Source organism: Cetorhinus maximus, chromosome 18 (genome assembly GCF_964194155.1).
Source record: "Cetorhinus maximus chromosome 18, sCetMax3.hap1.1, whole genome shotgun sequence".
In the NCBI taxonomy this organism is placed as follows: domain Eukaryota; kingdom Metazoa; phylum Chordata; class Chondrichthyes; order Lamniformes; family Cetorhinidae; genus Cetorhinus; species Cetorhinus maximus.
This window is the reverse complement of record NC_135896.1, coordinates 13,537,436-13,558,681: the sequence shown is the minus strand read 5'-3', so window position 1 is coordinate 13,558,681 and position 21,246 is coordinate 13,537,436. Positions and strand designations below refer to the sequence as shown.

General features: G+C 43.9%; 1 protein-coding gene and 1 long non-coding RNA gene across 2 annotated transcripts in view; one reads left to right on the top strand and one right to left on the bottom strand.

Moving 5' to 3' along the window:
• The window catches only part of LOC144692949 (latent-transforming growth factor beta-binding protein 2-like), a 662,780-nt gene that overhangs the window by 597,347 nt on the left and 44,187 nt on the right, over positions 1–21,246 (top strand). Inside the window, exons 32-33 of the mRNA XM_078562124.1 lie at positions 2,532–2,675; positions 19,697–19,909. Of these exons, the coding sequence (XP_078418250.1) occupies positions 2,532–2,675; positions 19,697–19,909 (357 nt within the window). The remainder of the gene's footprint in view (positions 1–2,531; positions 2,676–19,696; positions 19,910–21,246) is intronic.
• On the bottom strand, positions 2,557–6,833 carry LOC144692952 (uncharacterized). The gene is made up of 3 exons (XR_013579429.1): positions 6,595–6,833; positions 3,415–5,452; positions 2,557–2,685 (listed from the first exon to the last, which is right to left on the bottom strand). It is a non-coding gene; the product is annotated as an uncharacterized LOC144692952 (long non-coding RNA).

Genomic DNA, 21,246 nt, shown 5'->3' with positions numbered 1-21,246 from the left:
GGGGTGGGGGGGTTGTTGGGAGGTTCACAATATGGGGCATTGCAGGGATAGGGGTGTAGGAGTTTCAGCTGAAAGCACAGGAGCTGGTTATCAGTGGGCTATCACAATGATTTGCAATTTGTATTTTACTATGAGAAGGTATATGCACTGAAGTCAGAAGTAAAGATCCACTACCACTTTTGGAGATTTTGAATATTAAATTAAAACGTTTATTAAAAAAGAAAAGAAAACTTAAACTCTCAAGATTACAGTTACACAGTTAAATTTAGCCTTACAACATTTCCCAGAAGACTTCTAATTCACTAGACTCCCAAAATAAACACCCTTTTCCAAGCAAAAGTCCAAATAGATTCTTAATCTATAAAACATCCAGTAATATTACTTCAATGCACCCACGGATGCTATAAGGGAAGTATTTCAGAGGGCTTCCCTCTCCCTCTCACTCAACAATGGAAATACAAAGCTTGTAACAAAACCTTGCTTTCTGGAACAAACAAGCACTGCTCTTGGGTGGCTGGAGGCTGCTTTTCATAGATCTGTCTTCGCACAGCCCACCTTTCAAGATCTCATATGGCCACTCTCCTCATAAAGCTTTCAATCTTTCCTTAAATATATTTTCTCCCCTTTGATCTTTAAACCCGTTGTTCTAAACTTTCTTTGGGAGTTACCTTTCCCAGAATATAAAAATCTTCTGGCCAGCACTTTCGGGAGAAATAAACTTAATAACTTTCCCTCATTTATTTACAATCCTTGCCAGTTGTAAAACTTCCTGGTATGCCTCTTTTAAATTCAACAGCTAACAATTCACTCCTCATTTCTCTCCTAATGCAAATTCCATTTATACTGTCTCTACTGGGTTCTCATCTTAGCTTGTCCATCTCCATTTCAAAATGCCTGTTTTAACACATAATCCTTTTGATGATTTAAACTTGCTGTCTGACTGTCTTTAGTTTAATTAAATTAGTCACACATACACACAACACACACACAGACCTCACAAGCCTGCTTCACATTATTCCGCAATAATATTGGGGCACAATTTTCCCCCCACTGGGGGGGAAGTTCAGGAGTGGGCGCATGAAAGCGCGCCTCCGATCGGCGCCCCCAATCGGGGCATGCGCACAAAAGAGCGCACTCATCGCCCTGAGGCTAAGTGTTGCCTTAGGGAGACCGGCTCCACATTTAAAAATGTTAAAAACAGAGAAAAAAATTTCCTGGCATGTCCCCTCATGTGACACTGTCACATGAGTTGAGACATGTCCATCACTTTTAGTTACACTTTTATTAAATTTTTTAAAACCTACATGAAACCTCATCTCACCCGTGGATGAGGTTTCATGCTTTTTCCAATGCCCGCCAGGGCACCCGGCCTGCCCGCCAACCTTAAGGTTGGACGGGCAGGTCCACTAATTACGTTAATTACTTTGTCAGTGGCCTCAATAGGCCATTGACAGGTCGGCGGGCGCACAGCTGATTCGGCTGAGCCCCCGCCGACCTGAAAATTGAAATGAGGTGGGGTGACGTTGGGAGTTCCGCCCGACATCATCCCGTATCATTTTACGCGTCTGCGAGCGGGCCCCGCCCCCCACTCGCCGAACGGGAAATCCTGGCCTTGGAAAAAATGATATTCCCTTGACGGAAGATTCTGCCTTGTGTTTCAGACACCACATGTGAAGAGAATGGGATCCCTTGATGGCCCCCTGCCCCAGCCCCCCACCACAGAAACATGGCCTGTCTCTCTCCCCCCTGTTGACCTCCATAACTAAGGACTCCAGCACTGCATCCATGAACCTAGGAGTCCTCTCTCTGCTTTGGTGCTCCTTTTGCTTTGTTTGCAATTTCAAACAATTGCAGTACTGGCAGTCAGCAGCAACTCCCTTTCATTCACCGTAGTTCACTTTAAGAAGGCCAAATTGTATTGAAAAACTGAAGGATGGATAGAACATATGCTAGTCTCGCAAGATGTTAGGCTCCCTGTTGCATGTACGGCCAGCCAAAAGAGCAGGTTATGCTCAGCTATACACAATAATTATATAAATGAGGATACAACACAACCTTTGTTTGCTGTCTGTCTCAACACAATCTGGCTTGGGCAAATGATGAATCACAATCCCTGCAACTGCAAATTATTACAGATGAATTTTTAGCCCACAGAGTCAAGTAATAGTGTACTCAAAAGGTTTTTTCAGAATTGATAAATTTGAAAATGGTGTAACTTTTTTTATTCATTCTTGGGACATGGGCATCGCCGGCAAGGCCAGCATTTGTTTCCCATCCATAATTGTCCCTGAGACGGCGGTGATGAGCTGCCTTCTTGAACCACTGCAGTCATGTGGTAAACTTCTCTGTTATGGTTTGATAGAACTGAGTGGTTTCCTGGGTCTGGAGTCACATATAGGTAGACCAGGTAAGGATGGCAGATTTCCTTCTTTAAAGATGCCATTGACCTGACATGAATCCTGTCACTGCCATTGGGCTGTCAGAGTACATATATATTTTAATTAAAAAAATCATTGTGTTCTCATTTTTAGATATTAATGAATGTGAGATGATGAATGGAGTTTGTGGAACAGCACTCTGTGAAAATTTTGAAGGTTCCTTCTTCTGCGAGTGCATGGATGAGAATGAAGACTTTGACCCAGCAAGAGGTCAATGCCGCCCTCGTGTAGCGATGGGTAAGTTCAACTGAAATGTGCAGAAACAACAGTCAGTTAGCTGTTTCAGCTTGAAAAGCAGAGATCGCATCATGGATTTTAAAGACACCTGCCTGGTACTTAATCCATATTTCTAACACACACTGTCCTACCTGGTTTGCTGCATTTATGCTGGTCCAGTAAAATTTAATCTAAATGTATAAGAAAATTTGTACATTAGGATAAATTCACCAAGCCCTTGCTACTAGCAGGGCTTGAAGGAATTGCAGATTAGAAAACAATGCTATGGCATTCCAAGGGACCTATACTGAGGCTTCAACTTTATAATATTTGTACTGATAACCTGGATGAAGGAATAAAATATTGTATATCCAAGTTTGCAGATGACATTAAGTTAAGAGGAATAATAAGTTGCATGGACAGGAGCTGGAAGTTGCAAATGGACATAAACAGACTGATTGACAGATGAATTTCAACGTGGAAGTGTGAGGTTTTAGAGTCAGGAGAGGGACAGTTCAAACTGCATTGATTTTTTCATCACTTGTCTGTGAGCAGAAGGTGTTTTGAATTAGTTTTTCAAAGAATAGGCGATGGCATGTTTTCCCAATCCCTCGGTTTTTCTGATCCAATTTTACTAATAATCCACAGCAAACTCGAGTTAGGATTAACTCAGAAGTTTAGTTTATTTTACACATTCAAAACCCGGGATAGAGGGACGATTTTGCAGTGCAAAGACCATGGAAAATGAATATTAATTCACTTGAGTTCCAGAGTCCAAAGGCAAAGTCCAGAGGGTGTTTCCTTCATGGTGGGGTTCCATTCCGATGAGTTTCTGGTTGGTTAAATGATACAAAAATCCTTGATACTAATGACGCTGCTGCAAGATGGGCTTTTCTGTGTTTAGATATTTGACGGGCGTTGATCAGATACTTTTAGAATCAAGCAGGCATTGTATAGTTGAAACTGCTTACCCAGCCTGGCTGCTGGAGTTCTGTCTAGTCGATGTTAAAACAGCAATCTGACTGTGAGGACCAGAGATGTAATATTAAAATGTCCAAAAGGCTGAAAGCTTGGGTCATGTGACCTTCCTTCTCCACAATGACTTCAGTGGGGATGTTTATCTAATATCTGGAATTGACTTTGGTTTCAAGGCTGATAATGCCTCAGTCATTAGTTGTTGAAAGAGGTGCATCTGTGTTGAGGGTCTGGCCTTTGGGAAGCCATTGTCTCAGCAGACCCACTGACTCTGCTAGCAAGGTTGACTTATCAAACACGAATGACACCCCCACAGTTCCCTTTGATATTGGTCTGAACTGTCCTAGGTCTGATATGAATCTGTTAGTAGCTCTCTAGGTTTAATGAGGTCTGACATTCAGAAACTAACAGAAGAATTCTTTTGTCCTCAGAACTCCTGGGGATAGCTCTCAGTCAGAAGACCAACCCTGCGATGGCTTGTAGCAGCCATCTTAATTTTCTTTGTTTAGCAGAAAAAGACCAGTTTTAAAAAAGGATAAGTTTTTAAATATATAATGGTGTGTTTCTTTCCATGTCATAGGAACCCAACAAAGGTCAGCCACTTTAGACCTGAAAAAGACAAATCGGAGTATTGTCTAAATGGTGCAAGACTAGGAGCTGTGGTATAATAGGCTTGAGTGGCTAAGTGGCTTGTCCTTATGACTTGATGGTACACCTAAGATGAGCAAATGCCTGACTAACCATATGTTGAATGTTTACAGAGACTCCCCCCAATTACATTATGCCATGCTTCCGAAGGCACTGCAAAAAAGAGCATGATCAGTTGTCAGTGTACCCTGATTGGTGGCACCCACCAAGTATTTCTGCTAGCTAGCTATCAATGGCCACAGGGAACAGTCTTATGAAGAGCTATGTCAAAGAAACAGATGCATTGCTATTCCATTTGCTGCAAGGACATTTGAACTGGCCATGCAACATGGAGCTGATGCATTTAGTGACAGTAATAGTTACAATTGGTTTAAAATTGGCTCCGCTTAATAGACATGCTGCAATGTTGACCTATGAGGGTGATGGCATGGAGTGGCACTGAGGACCATTCAACCTCACAACCACCTCATGCAACAGTATCTCCACCCTCAGTGGCCATTAAATTAGGATCAATACTTGGCTGCTGCATCAGTTGCTTACAGACTCAAGCTCACTGAGTCCAGCTTGGACAGGGTAAGAAGCTAGGAATTTGATGAGTGAGGGAGTTCGGTGAAGAGTGGAAGGAGGTTCTCCTTTCTTTTTCTACATTTTTCAGTCTCCAGCATTTGTTTCTTTGGTACAGGGGAAGAAGCTGACTAGTGAGTAACTGGTAAGTTATTCTACTTATTCTACTCATATTAAATTTGTAAAGTTAAGGTATTGCAGGGCAGCTCAGCCGAGTGGAATATGCATCCTGTGGCATGTAGGAAGTTATGGGCGCTCCATGCATCCTAGACAAACACATTTGCAGGAAATGTCAAGGGCTGCAGAAGCTTGAGCTTTAGGCTTCAGAACTCAAATGGTGGACTGAGTCATTGTGGTGTATCCACAAGGCAGAGAACTATGTGAATAGCATGTTTAAGGAGGTGGTCACACTGTAGCGCAGGAGCATGCAGGCAGAGAGAGAGAATGGGTGACCAACAGGCAGTCTAAGAGAATGAGGCAGGAAGTATCGGAGTCCCCTGAGTCGATCCCACTCGATAACTGGTTTTCCACTTTGGATACTGTTGAGGGCGATGGTTCCTCAGAGGAGTGCAGCAAGACCAAGTAAGTCCATGGCACCACAGGTGGCTCAGCTGCACAGGAAGGGAGAAAGAAGAGCAGAAGAACAATAGTGATCAGAGATTCATTAGGGGAACACACTGGATCTTCTGTAGCTGTAGACTTGACTCCAGGATGGTATGTTGGCTCCCTGATGTCAGGGTCAAGGATGTCATAGAATGGCTGCAGGACATTCTTCTGGGGGAGAGTAAACAGCCTAAGATTGTGGTCCACAATGGTACCAATGACCTAGGTAGGAAGTGGGATGAGGTCCAGAAAGCAGATTTTAGGGAGTTAGGAAAGAAATTAAAGAACAGGACTTCAAAAGCAGTAATCTCAGGATTACTTCCAAAACCACATGCTAGAGAGCATTGGAATCGGATTGGGCAATTGAACACGTGGCTGGAAAATTGGTGTAGGAGGGAGGGCATCAGATTTCTGAGGCATTGAGACTGGTTCTGGGGTAGGTGGGACCTGTACAAGATTGTTGGGTTTCACCTTAGCAGGATTGGGGCTAACATCCTCCCAAGGAGATTCGCTAGTGCTGCTGGAGAGGGTTGAAACTAAATCGGCACGGGGATGGGGACCTGAGAAGGAGCTCAGATTAGAAGGAAGCAAAACCGGTAACAGGAAGCAGAAAAGTAGGAAGCGAAATTAGAAGGCAGATGAAGTGAAGACAAACATCAAATGGAATCAGAATGCGGAATAATGTTTAAAAGACAAAATTAAGGACACTCTATCTGCATGCATGCAGCATTCATAAAATGGTAGGTGATTTGAAGACACAAATAGAGGTAATGGGTATGATTTAATTGCCATAACAGAGACATGGCCGGCTGGGAACAGAATATTCAAGGATATTCACCATTTAGGAAGGATAGACAGAAAGATAAAGGAGGTAGGGTAGCACTATTAATAAGGGACCAGATCAGTACATTAGTGAGAAAGGATCTTAGATCGAAGGATCAAAATGTAGAATCAGTTGGGGTAGAGCTAAGAAATAGCAAGGGGCAGCAAACATTGGTGGGAGTTGTAGGCTATTCCTGCCACCTGGGTTCAGAGGTTTATTCTGGATATCAATGACCCAAAACTCAAGACTTCGCCCAAAACAACTGCACTTTATTATTTGATTTCTGTTACAGACAGTTCAATAATACTTATATCAGTGATTACTCACCCTGTGCTTTAGTTGCTTGGTTTCCCCGAGAAACAGACAGGATTGGGTGGTCGATCCGTCCTTGTCCGTTCTCTGTTCAGATAGCTGACCAGGCTATCTCCCTTCCTTGTCTGTCTGCAGCGATGGTCTTGAGCTTAACGAACACTGTGCTTAAGTGGGCCTCTGCTTCCTGCCCTGCTATATACACACTTTCTGATTGGCTGCTTTCTCTGATAGTGACGGTCCATGATTGGCTCCTTTCTCTGACAGCAACGGTCCATGATTAGCTCATTTTCACCCATGGCAACCCTCCCTAGAGGAGGAAGGTCCTGACAGCAAGTTTGGCCAATCTCCTCCTAGATCTGCTTGTTTCAGCGTCTCCCCCATCTGTTTCCAGTTCCAGCAAGCAACCATTGCATAAGGGTGATTACAAATTGCCGAATTTCAGCTTATTCAATGGTATTCTAAACAAGCAGCAATCATCCGTTGCATTACATTAAGATATTACCTTTTGACATTACTCTGAGTTTTAAGCAAACAACTTCACACGATATTTGTAATCAAAAAAGTCACAAACTGGAAAAAAAGCAATTCTTACCTGCCTTTTAACCAGTTGTTGCCTGGCCTTTAACAAATCACATTCTTAATATTAGCACAAAACCATGAACACAGCATATTTTCTGTTAACTCATTTGCAGAAGTTAGCCTACGTTAGCCTTATAAATAATGTTAAATAGTAATAATAACGTTAAATAGTAATTGTAGGCTTAGCTTTTCCCTGTATCCATAAAAATTTTCCACAATGTAATGACCCTTTTATTATATTTGAAATGCAGCAGCTGCCCACAGAGTTGTTTATAGGCCACCAAACTGTAGCGGTAATGTTGGGCGCAGTATAAATCAAGAAATTAAAGATGCATGTAACATGGGTAATACAGTAGTAATGAGCAACTTCAATTTACACATAGACTTGGTAAACTTAATTAGCACTAATGCTGTGGAGGATGAATTCCTGGAGTGTACGAGTTGAGTTTCTGGAGCGGGCTATTTTAGATTTAGTATTATGTAATGAGAAAGGGCTAATTAATAACCTTGCTGTAAAAGTGTCTTTTGGAAATAATGACCAAGATAAGATAGAATTTTACATTAAGTTTGTAAGTGATATTGTTTATCCTGAAACTAGGTTCTTAAATCTGGACAAAGGAAACTATGAAGGTATGAAGGGCAAGTTGGCTATGGTGGATAGAGAAAATATATTGACAGTAGACAGGCAATGGCTAGTATTTAAAGAAGTATTACATGGTCTACAACAAATATACATTCCTCTAAGACACAAAGACCCAACAGGAAAGATGAATCAACTAACAAAAGAAATTAGAGATTGCGTTAGATCAAAAGAAGTAGTTTATAAGGTTGCCAGAAAAGTGTAGTAATCCCGAGGACTGGGAGCAATTTAGAATACAGCAAAGGAGGACCAAGCAACTGATAAAGAAAGGGAAAAGAGAATATGAATGCAAGCTGACAAGAAACATTAAGGCAGACTATAAAAGCTTCTTTAAGTCCCTGAAAAGGAAAAGATTAGCAAGGACAAATGTGGTCCATTACAGGCGAAGACACAGGAATTTATAATGAAGAATAAGGAAATGGCGGAGAAACTAAACAATTACTTTGTGTCTGTCTTCATGGAGGAAGACATAGAACATCTCCCAGAAATACTAGGGAACCAAGGGACTTGCAAAAATGAGGAACTGAAAGAAATTAGTATTAATAAGGAGGTAATACTCAAAAAATTAATTGGATTGGAGGTTGATAAATCCCCTGGACTAGATGAGCTGCATCGTAGAGTGTTGAAGAAGGTGGCTATAGAAATAGTGCATGCATTGGTGGTTATCTTTCAAAATTCTGTAGATTCTGGAAAGGTTCCTGCAGACTGGAAAGTAGAAAATGTAGCCTCATTATTTAAGAAGGGAGGGAGAGAGAAAACAGAGAACCACAGACATGTTAGTTTGACGTCAATAATAGAGAAATGTTAGAATCTATTAAAGGATGTGATAACTAGGCACTTAGAAAATAATGATATGATTGGGCAGAGTCAACATGGATTTATGAAAGGTAAATCATGTTTGACAAACCTGTTGGAGTATTTTGAGGATGTTACTTGTAGCATAGATGGAGAACCGGTGAATGTGGTGCATTTGGATTTTCGCAAGGCTTAGGATAGGGTCCCACATGGGAGGTTAGTAAACAAAATTAGAGCACATGAGATTGGGGTAATATACTGGCATGGACTGAGAATTGGTTAACAGACAGAAACAGAGATTAGGAATAAATGGGTCATTCTCAGTGTGGCAGGCTGTTGCTAATGGGGTGCAGCAAGGACAGTGCTGGGGCCACAGCTGTTCACAATCTATATAAATGAATTGGATGTAGGGACCAAATGTAATATTTCCAATTTGCTGATGACACAAAATTAGGTGGGAATCTAAGTTGTGAGGAGGATACAAGGAGGCTTCAAGGGGATTTGGCTAAGCGAATGGGCAAGAACATGGCAGATTCAACAGGAAGGCAGGGTATTTCTTAAATGGTGAGAGATTGGGAAGTGTTGAGGTCCAAAAGGACCTGGGTGTCCTTGTTCATGAGTCACTAAAAACTAGCATGCAGGTGCAACAGACAACTAGGAAGGTAAATAGTATGTTGACCTTCATTGCAAGGGGATTTGAGTACAGAAGTAAAGATGTCTTGCTGCAATTGTATAGAGCCTTGGTGAGACTACACCTAAAGTATTGTGTACAGTTTAGGTATCCTTATCTAAGGAAGGATGTACTTGCCTTAAAGGTAGTGCAATGGAGGTTCACCAGGCTAATCCCTGGAATGGCCAGAATGTTTTATGAGGAGAGATTGAGGAAATGGGGCCTTTATTCTCTAGAGTTTTGAAGAATGAGAGGTGATCCCATTGAAACTTATGAAATTCTTATAGGACGTGACAGGGTAGATGTGGCTAGGATGTTTCCCCTGGCTGGTGAGTCTGGAACCAGGGGACAATCTCAGAATAAGGGGCAGGCCATTTAAGAGTGAGATGAGGAGGAATTTTTTCTCTCAGAGGGTAGTGAATGTTTGGAAATCTCTACCCCATAGGGCTGTGGAAGGTCAATCATTGAGCATGTTTGAGTCAAAAATCGATAGGTTTCTGGATACCAATGACATCAAGGGATATGGAGATAGTGGGGAAAAATTGCATAGAAGTAGATGATCGGCCGTTATATGTTTGAATGGCAGAGCAGGCTCGACCTGCCAAACAACCTACTCCTGCTCTTTCTTATAATTTCTTCATTTCTGCTTGTTACTACTTTTCCCCTACCTCTTCAATCAGAGGCGCTGACTTTCGGTTAAGATGTTAAACTGACAGCTCTGACAGTGTACCACTCCCTCAGTACAAAATAAATCATGCCACAACTAACAGCTCTGCCCTATAGAAATAATGAAATGTTATTATACACATCATTAAATGTAACATTGCTTATTTCTGAAATAGCCCTGTAGTAAAATCCATAGCATGAGGCTTCAATTAACCTGAATGGCTTTGGAAAGGATTTGCAATTGAAAATAGAATGCTTAAAATGAATGCATAGTTTGAAACACAGAACCTGTTAACACAGCATAAATCTCTTTATATTTCTGAAGAAAATGCCTCTAAGTGATGTAAATCTATTTGTAGATTTTAATGGCAGCTTGTGTGCAATTTATAAAGTTCAGGAAGTTGCACATCCCACCATATGATTTTCCATTCATTTGGATGGTAAATCATGGGCTAGAAGTGAACAGAATAGAAGTGTGTGTTCTTGGCATGTGTTGGGAGTACCGAAATAAGCATTTATTTATTGAACAAACAGCAGTTCGGTAAAAATATACAAAATTTCAATTCTATAGTAACAAATAACCTAAGTACAAAGAAGTGCTATACTTTATTGTATTTCCCCACCTTTGTTCCATATCCATTGATATCCTTACCTAACACAAATCTAAATTTGTTTTAGTCATGAAAACCTATGCAACCATAGACCTTTAAAGGAAAGAGTTACATGTTTCAACCACCCTTTGTGTGAAAAATGCTCCCATATTTTTCTCCCAAAGAGTATTGCTGAAAAAAGAGACTTTTTGTCTTGCACTCATCAGGACACTCGCAAAAATACCAACATAAGAGGGAAAACAACAATTTATACTTAATGTGAGGAGAGTGCTGATTGGTTGGCAAGTGGCATTGCCATGAGAATGCACCCAGGATGGTGACTGACAATTAACTGCCAAGCATTGTTTGAAATTTAAACCAGACAGCTTGGCCCTGATTGGTTAAGGCATTGCCCTGAAGAATGAGTCACAGAATTGTTATGGCAGAGACGGAGGCCATTCAGCCCAGCGTGTCTGCGCCAGCTCTCCAAATGAGCATTATGACTTTGTGCCATTCTCCTGACTTTTCCCCGTACCCTTGTACATTGTTTCTATTCAAATAATCATTAAAGCCCACTTGAATGCCTCAATTGAACCTGCCTCCACCACACTTCCAGGCAGTGCATTCCAGACCGGAATGACTTACTGTGTGATAAGTTTTTTCTCACATCACATCTGCTTCTTTTGCAAATCGCTTTAAATCTGTGCCCTCTCATTCTTGATCCCTTTACAAGTGGGAACAGTTTCTCTGTATCTACTCTATCCAGGCCCCTCATGATTTTGAACACCTCTATCAAATCTCCTCTTAGCCTTCTCCTCTCCAAGGAGAACAGTCCCAATCTCTCCAATCTCTCTTCATAACTGAAGTTGCTCATCCCTGGAACCATTCTTGTAAACTTCTTCTGCACTCTTTCCAATGTGTTCATATCTTTCCTATAGTGTGGCTAACTAGCGCCTTAAATAAGCTCAGCATAACCCCCCTGCTCTTATACTCTATGCCCCTATTAATAAAGCCCAGGATACTGTATGCTTTATTAACTGTTCTCTCCACCTGTCCTGTCACCTTCAATGATTTATGTACATATACACCAAGTGCCTCTGCTCCTGCACCCCCTTAAGAATTGTACCTCTTATTTTATATTGCCTTTCCATGATCTTCCTACCAAAATGCATCACCTCACATCACATCCTCTGCATTGAACTTCATCTGCCACCTATCTGCCCGCTCCACCAACTTGTCCATGTCCTTTTGAAGTTCTGTCCCCCTCACAGTTTGCAATGCTTCCAAGTTTCGTATCATCTGCAAACTTTGAAATTGTCTCCTGTATACCAAGATCTTGATCATTAATATGTATCAGGAAAAGCAAGAGTCCTAATACTGACCCCTGGTGAACTCCACTACAAACCTTCCTCCAGCCCAAAAAATATCCATTGCCCATTACCATCTGTCTCCTATTACTCAGCCAATTTTGTATCTACATTGCTACTGTCCCTTTCATTCCATGAGCTATAACTTTTCTCACAAGTCTGTTGTGTGACACTGAATCAAATGCCTTTTGAAAGGCCATGTACACTGCATCAGCAGCACTATCCTCATCAACCATCTCTGTTACCTCTTCAAAAAACTTCGGCAAGTTAGTTAAACATGATTTCCCCTTTGTAAATCCAAGCTGGCTGTTCCTAATCAAGCCATATTTTTCCATGTGACTGTTAATTCTATTTCGAATAATTGTTTTAAGAAGCTTCCCCACCACTGAAGTTAAACTGACTGGTCTGTAATTGCTGGGCTTATCCTTACAACCTTTTTTGAACAAGGGCATGCTGTTTGCAATTCTCCAGTCCTCTGGCATCTCCCTTGAGCCTAGGAAAGACTGGAAGGTTATGGCCAGTGCCCCTGCAATTTCCACTTATTTCTTTCAATATCCTTGGATGCATCTCAACCAGTCCTGGTGCCTTGTCAACTTTAAGTACCAAAGTTTGTCCAACACTTACTCCTTATCATTTTGAACCCTTCTAGTGACAGAGTTTCCTCTTCTGTCACTGTGGCCCCGGTAACATCTGCTTCCTTGGTAAAGAGAGATGCAAATTATTCATTTAACACCTCAGCCATCCCCCCGCCTCCATGTGTAAATCCCCCTTTTGGTCCCGAATTGGCCTAACTCCTCCTTTTACCTCCCTCTTACTATTTGTGTGCCGATAGAAAACTTTGGGATTCCACTTTATGTTGACTGCCAGTCTTTTCTCATAATCCCTCTTTGCTGCTCTTATTTGTTTTTTCACCTCCCCTCTGAACCTTCTGTATTCCGCTTGGTTCGCAATTGTATTTTCTACCTGACACCTGTCATAAGCACACTTTTTCTTCTTAATCTTAATTTCTATCTCATTTTTCATTCAGGGAGCTCTGGATTTGTTTGCCATACCTTTCCCTTTTGAGGGAAATACCTTGACTGTGCCAAAACCATTTTTTCTTTGAAGGTAGCCCATGAGGAGGTGGTGGCGTAGTGGTATTGTCACTCAGCTCATATTCCACAGACTCAGGGTAATGCACTGGGTCCCAGGTTTTAAACCCACCATAGCAGATGATGAAATTTGAATCCAATAAAAAATCCAAAATTAAAAATCTAATGATGACCATGAAACCATTGTTGATTGTCGTAAAAACCCATGTGGTTCATTAATGTCCTTTAGGGAAGGAAATCTGCCATTATACCTGGCCTGGCCTACATGTGACTCCAGACCCACAGCAATGTGGTTGACTCTTAAATGCCCTCTGAACAAGGGCAATTAGGGATGGGCAATAAATGCTGGCCTAGCCAACAATGTCCATGTCCAATGAATGAATATTAAAAAAAAAAATTGTTCAGCTAGTTTTTCCTGCCAACCTTTGGTTCCGGCCCAGCTCCATTCTTGCCCCATTGAAGTCGGCTCTCCCCCAGTTAAATATTCTTACTCTGGATTGCACATTGTCCTTTCCTACCTAGACCTTACGATACAATGATTACTGTCAGCGAATGGCTGTCACTTATTTTGTTTAGCTGAAACAGGCGCAATGTATGTACATGTTCTTTCTGTCTGCAAAGAACAGGGCCTTGTGTATTAAGATATGTAGCTTCCAGTACACGCAAATGCCCCACATTGCGAGCCTGACTGTCAATCTTAAATTGGTTGTCGGCGTAATTCTTAGCACATTGAGGATTATTTAGCAAACGTTGTTCAATCGCAGAATCATTTCAGTGTTGGACACTGTGTTTTGAGGTTTGCAAGCATGGACTTTTTGGGTACAGTCTGTACCCTGCCCATTGCGAATAACAGCTGGGACATGCTGTTTGATACAATCCACCAGTCTTTGGGATGTACGGCCTACGTACCTAGCATCAAACTGGCACTGAAATTCATATATCAATTACTCATTTGTGTGATAGGCAGAATGTCTTTTTGGCTTGATGGCAGCATCTTCTTAGTGGTGAACACCACTCGTGTTAAGCATAGTAGCAGTGTGAAACAGCTAGCTTCACCTGTTGTTCAAATTTTTGAGATACCTTGCCCTCCCAGCGTAATCTGAGGTAGACTGGGCACTTTTCAGGGCCGAAAGTGACGGCCTTAGGCCCACTCATGAGTTTACGTGATATACAGCGTGAAATGATCTGATTAAGATAGCCGTTATCCCTCTGGATGCCTTTGATGTGCCCCATTTCAGCATCAAGCTTGCATGGTGAGCAAATGGCTCGAGCCCTATTTTCAAAGTTGTCAGTAAGACCAATTTTATAGCGTGTGGAACTGTAAGAATCCCAACGTGTATATTGACCAGTGAAGTAGACCATGACAGAGAATCACCTGGCAGATTTCTCAACCAGTGCATCTAGGAAGGGGAGTTCATTTGACTGCTCCATTTCATAGGTGAATTTGAGTGCAGGATGGAGCCCATGAAGACATGTATGGAAATTATTACATGCAGCTGCAGATTGGTAATAGGGTTAGTAATTTAGGCCGTACCCTACACTGCACTTGGTTTGAGGTGCGAAAATTTATTTCATTTTTCGATTTGATCCATTTATGCCATTATATTGCTTCAATAGATGACCGCACCATAAACAGTACCCGTTTGAAACACAACCGCACCATAAACTCACTTAAGCGGAAGCAGTTTGGCAAAACAATTAATGATGCCACTAATGATGCAAGAAGCCTGAAAATCAAACCCTGTCAGGGTTGCTTGTGGGCTTCCAAAGAGAGCCCCTCATTCAAAGATACTGAGTGCCTGACCAATGGACTGGCATTGAGAAGGGGGGCCACTGAAAGCCACCCCCCTGCCATTGTTGCCAACCCCCTTCCCTCTCCCTGCAATCCCCCTCCTGCCAACATTCACCCATGGCCTGGGTCCCTCAGAAATCCTGGGCCTCGGGTGGGTGCATTACCAGAGACAGCCACTGCGTCCCTGGTGGTTTTGCCAAGTAATGAAGAGCCGCCACCCTCTTATTGGTTGGCAACTCTTGACGAGCCAGTCTTCCACTCCGGGAATCCTTGATCCTAGGGAAGACCCACCACTGCCCAATTAAATACCTGACTGACACTCAATGCCTTGGCGAAAAGAGGCAACGCAGGGCTCTCACCAGCTTTCCAGTTGGTGGGCATGACCCCCATCACCGAAATTAAATTCTGCCCTTAAATATTGTGTTTTTGATTCTAAAGTCCAAATCATTAATATAAATTGTGAACAGCAGTGCCCCAGCATTGATCCTTGTGGGACACCACGCCTCACCTTCTGCCATCCTGAATTCTGGTTCATTTCTTGCAGCATAGAACTGAAAAGCAGGAGGTTATGTTAAATTTGTTTAGAACTTTGGTTGGTCCACACTTGAAATACTGTTAAAAGTCTGGTTTCCATATTATAAAAAAAATAGAAGCACTGGAAAAGACGCAAAAAAGATTTATGAGAATGATACCAGTGGGCCGAGTTTTCCCATCATGACACAGGGTCGAATTGTGTTGGGTGGCAAAAAAAAGGAGAGGGGCGCGAACCCCACATGCAGAAATCCCGCCTCCATTTCCAGTGCCAGCCATTGTCACCGGCACAGGAACAGAGCGGGTTGTGACTTGACCCGCATGGCGAGGAACATTCGCACCCATATTAAAGGCTGCTGAAGCACTCATTTTGCTATTTTGAGTTGTGTGGAAAGCTTGGAAGCTTGTGCAAACCACATCAAGTCAGTGAAGTTGGCAACACAGTGGGGGGCCTCTCAGAAGTGTGGGAAAGCTTTGAAGATTTTGCAAGTCAGGAAACTTTTGTGGCACCTTGAGCAGAAAAGCCTTAGGGAAGGTCCTGAATCTGTAACAGGGAGGATGGATGAGGCAGCGGGGTGATCCCTGAACATACAAAACCTGGGCAAAAACCTGCCAATGGGTCCATTGAACCAGGCTTGAATAACTTTTCCTTCTGGAAAGGAATTCTGCCACTGAACATGGGTGCAGCAGCCCCCTGACACCTGCTTGCAGCCCAAACATCAGAACAGACATAAACACAATGCCTCATTTGTATTGGAAGTTGGAAGAGACCAGTGGATGCGGTATGTGTTTGTGCCTGTTTTGTAAGTGGAGCAGGGCACCCTAGAGTGCCATGTTTTATATTGAACCAAAGTGATCTGTATTGTGCTTTGTGTACTATCACACTTGAGCTGTATTGTAATATACTTTTACAGATTTTATGACAAAAGTATACTTTTGGAATAAAGGTTTGTAAATAATTTTCTTGCAAAGAGAAATTCTGCCATCTACTGCCTTATTGTGGTATCGTTTAATAGATACATAGGGTGGAATAATCCGCTCCCGTTTACAGCGGGTGTCATGTCAGGTGGGTGGGCGCAGAGAATTCGGTGGGGGGGCAGAAATCAGTTTCACGCTGGCATGAAATCACAGCAGGATCACCCAATGGTGTTCGCCATGGCGGATTACAAATTCCACTGGAGGCCGGCGTGAATCTGATTTGCGTCCCTCTAATGGATACAAAATAAGGCCTGGCCGGAATCGACCCCACCACACCCGATTTACCATTATGCGAGTAGGAAAGCACGCCAGCCCAGGACACATCTGGACAAGCGTGACGCACAGAAGTTGGAACTTACCTTTAGGGCCTTGTTCAGATCGCAGATATTCAAGGAGAAGAAGATGCTGAAGCCTTACAGCTACTGGACCCTGGAGGAGCACGTGCATCGCATGGTGGATGGATCCTCATGCGCATGGCTCCATTGTGAAGCAGCCCTTGGAAGGTGGGAGGTCTCCACGCAGTAGCTTCAACTTCGCTGAGGCCTCAGAACTTCACAGACTTCGCCATAGGCTCACACCATCTTCTATGATCGCCGTTGAAGCTTCAGGCCTGCTTCAGAGTGAGCGAGTGAGGTTGGGAGGGGCTGGGTGAAGGTTTCGGTGGGGGTGAGATTGGGAGGGGGAAGGAGGGTGTCTGGGGGGAGGAGGGAGTACGGGGGGGAGGAGGAGGAAGTTCAGAGGGGGAAGGTGTAAAGGGGGAGAATGGTGCAAGTGGGGAGGTAGGTGCAAGGGGGCAGGAAGTTGTGAGGGAGGGAGTTTGGAAGGGGGAATGTGGCCGAGGGAAGGAGCAAATGCGGAGGGGATTTGGTGATGGGGGTGGAGGGAATATCGGGTGGAGGAAGGCTTAAGGGGGAGAAGGGAGTACGGGGAGGAAGCTGTAAGGAATGGATGTGGTATGTGTTTGTGCCTGTTCTGTAAGTGGAGCAGGGCACCCTAGAGTGCCATGTTTTATATTGAACTAATAATACTTCGCTGAGGCCTCAGAACTTCACAGACTTCGCCATAGGCTCACACCATCTTCTATGATTGCCGTTGAAGTTTCAGGCCTGCTTCAGAGTGAGCGAGTGAGGTTGGGAGGGGCTGGGCGAAGGTGTCATAAAGGTGGAGGAAGGTGTTAGGGGAGTGGTGAAATGTCCAGTGCAACAGAGGGGTCTGTGGAGTCAATGACTGCCTCCTGCAGATTGAACTGAGGTGGGCATGATAGGATGGAATGGTGAGTATGAGAGGGGGCACAGGGAGCCAGTAGGGTGGAAAGGTGAGGGTGCGTCGGTATTGGTAGAACAGGCGGTGAGGGTGGTCACTGGGGACATGGGAGGCAAAGACGGACCCTGAGGATGGGAAAGAGGAGATCGGGGAGGTCAATGGGGATGAGATTTTCAGGAAGGTAGGGAACGTGCACGTTCACCTGGACATTTCTGAAGGAGAAGGGCGTAGGGTAACAGTGGGGAGGCTGAAGGTGATGCCAGGAGCTGGACTGTGACGGGGGACAGGATATGAGTGACTGTGGGAGGAGAAAGGATGTGGGAGCTGATCTCAAACTTAACTGCAATTTTGCAGAAATCAAAAGTGAGCGGAGCCTTATGTTGGACGGGAAAAGGTGCTGAATGGGACTGCAATCAGTGTGTGTGCGAGATGCAGGTCAGCTCAGATGGACAACTGAAAGAGAGTCCCAGCAGGCACCATTGAAAATGCATGGGACAGTGAGATGAGTGTGGTAGATGAACGCTCCGTGTGCATGGGAGAGTGCTTGCACGAGGCTCCAAAAGACCCTGCCACACACACATTTCTCCCTCCAGATTCACTCCTGGTTGGGCTGTGTGCAGCTGAGCTGCTAGTGGGGGGTGGATACAGGGGGAGGATTCGTGAAGCCTGTAAATGAAGCTGAAAGACAACATTACACATTTTTCAGTGAAAGTGAATATATTTTCAGATTATAAAGTGACAAAATATTTTCACCCGTACTAACGCTGGTGATCAGAATTTTTAAACTTTTCTAGGCCTACCATTTCTAGGTGCTGCCCTGACAGCTGCAGCAGGGGTGGAGACATCCTATGCAATGTTCGGCCCTGTGGAGATCCAAGGCCTTGAGGGCCCCGACTTGCATTGGCTGTCCTCCTGTGGGCCAGCTACTCCCTCTGCGGCAACAGAGGATGAGATTGAGGGGGTCACAGGCAAAGGGGACTCAGAGGGAGCAGACAACCTCTGAAATCCCTGAGTGGATGATCCACAGCGTCCAGGTGCCGCTCCTCCACCCTGCAGGTGCCCCAGGGCCCCAGCCTGATTCCTTGAAGGGAAGGAGCACCTAGGGGTACGTCGAGCTGCCCTGTTTCCCTCTCACATTGCCACTGCAGGAACTCATCCATGGCTACCGCAATGGAGTGCAGGTCTGCACGCATCTCCGCTGAACCAGGGTCTCCATGGCATCCGCCATCCTTCCCATGGAGACCTCCATACATGCACATGTGGGCACCACTTCATCAGAGAGCAGGTGGACAGACTCCTGTGACTCGCATGCCACTCTGTTCAGGGCTTCCAACAGCTCTGTGTGATATTCTCCCGCCTTCTGCTGACTCTCCATGATGAGCTAGAAGGCTGAATCCAGAGGCTCGTCATCTGACTCAGGCCTGACAGATGCCTCTTCCCCAGCAGTCCTCCGAGTGCCAGGGAGCTCAGCTAAAACTACCTCCTCCTTCTGCAGATACATGTCTGTGTGGTGACCACCAGATTGTGAACCCGAGCCTGCTGTAGATCTAGGTCCCACCGAGGTGTATGTCTCTGCGCTGGTGGACGGTGTGGGTAAGTGCTGTGGTGCGTCTTCCAGGCTGCTTATTTCCAGCTCTTCAATGGAGGAGGTGTCCTCTTGGCTGGAGGTGAGGACCTGAATGGAGCTGAAGCACAAGCTGGCTGAGGGCATCGGTCACTTGGCAGAGCTCCCTATGAACAAAAATAGAGATAATTAGTGCATGGCAGCAGAGTGAAAAACAGGAGAGTGAGCGCTCAAATTGCATTGAGAGAGGGATGATCTGGTGCAGGATCCTCATGTGGATCTTCTCCACAGACCTCACCGTCACCGCAGGCACGATCCACGATCCACGTCCTCACCAGTCAGCACAATGGCATGCGCCCCAAAGTGAGTGAGGGACCAAATGTGGGCCACACACACACACACCTCCCCACCCCCCCACCCCCGGCCTGGGACCACTCCCTCCTGTTGTGAGCCAGCTTCTCCTGCACGAAAACAGATGGAGAGAATGTGAGCAGAATACACAGATTGAAATTGCATAATAGCAATGTACTTAAGTGTTTGGTCTAATCCTGGTTAATTGTATTTCACATCTTTTTCTGTCCAAAACAATAGAGCAAACACCAGGAGTGGCAATAACGCCAGAATTGTCCAGGATGCCAGCACTTGCAAAGGGAGATTTGAAGGAATGCTACTATAATCTGAATGATGAAAACTTCTGTGATAATTTGCTATCACGAAACATCACAAAAGAGGAATGCTGCTGTACTGTTGGAGTTGGCTGGGGTGACAACTGTGAAGTTCACCCTTGTCCCATGATCAACACAGGTAAAACCATTCTCAGGACTTGTATTTAACAAATTAGTCAGTTGAAGTGTGTTCTACTGGATGGTGGTGGAGTGCTAGAAGTTAAAACTAATGATAAAGTGTTATCTTTCAGCATTCATCCTTGAAAATGGTGGTTTTAACTGCAATTAGTGTTTAAACCATATTTAATATAAGTATTAAATTAAGAGCTTCTGGGTGTATTTTTCCAATGAATGCTATAGAATAAGGCCATTTTTTGGGTTGTATTTTGGAGTTTAGCTTTAATAACATTTAAACATTTTCTGAAAGGAACTGCAATCTACTTATGAAGTTAATCCTGCCAGTTAGATAAAGTTCACCTCCCTTTAAAACCTACAACAGAAAAGACAAGGTCATCTACATTGTAGGAACATTATCACCTTCAAGTTCCTCTCCAAGTCACACAGTATTCTGACAGAACACCAGCACCACAAGCACTGTAGCCATTCATAGAGAAGATTGACTATAATTTCTTAGGCACTAGAGCTTGGTATTAATTGTAGCCATGCCAGCATTACGCACATCCTGATAATAAATAAAAAATGGTACTCTGGCTGTTTTTGCTGGCACCTTAATGTGCATCATTCCTACCACATGCAACATTAAAATGCCCTGTCAGACATTAAACCTTCAGAGTGTCAATCAGTGTTCTTGCCCTTGCTGAGACTATACAGTGATGTTGTCTATTACAAATTGTTATGCTATATCTGTATTGTACATCAGTGGGAGTAGTGGTGATACCCTGCTGCTCCTCACTGTTATCCTCTTAATACGGCTGTGGAAATGGTCTTCCTTGTGCTGGGGCACAATATGGCTTGTGGCTCCTGCCTATATTGCTCCTTCTCTGAGAGAGACTGCCAGATTGTATGTGCCAATACCCTGAGAGTAAGCTGCCTTGTGCCACGCTCAATATGCCCAGGCTGCTCAGCGTTCTTGCATATAACCAGGAATATGTGTGGGAACATCCTTGACCACAATTAGGGGTGAAAAATCTGCCAACAAGGTCCTCTCAAAGCTGCTCCATGAGCCTCCAGAGGCTATAAGTAAGAAGTTCCTGTAAATAAAACTTAAGGGCTGCCAGTAGATTCCCATGGAGCTTCCACTCATTCTATGATGGACTGAATCTACGCAAAAAACACTTGCACTCCTGCAGCCTCTGACACTCCATCTATGAGCTCTGACAACTTCAAAAAGATTGCATGGAACAATTCTGCACATTATTAAATTTCCCTCTGTATGCAGCCACCATAAGATATGAAACTGTGGGTCTTGCAGCAGAGGGATCTTTGACCCTAGCACTCATGTTGTTTTGTTGCTGC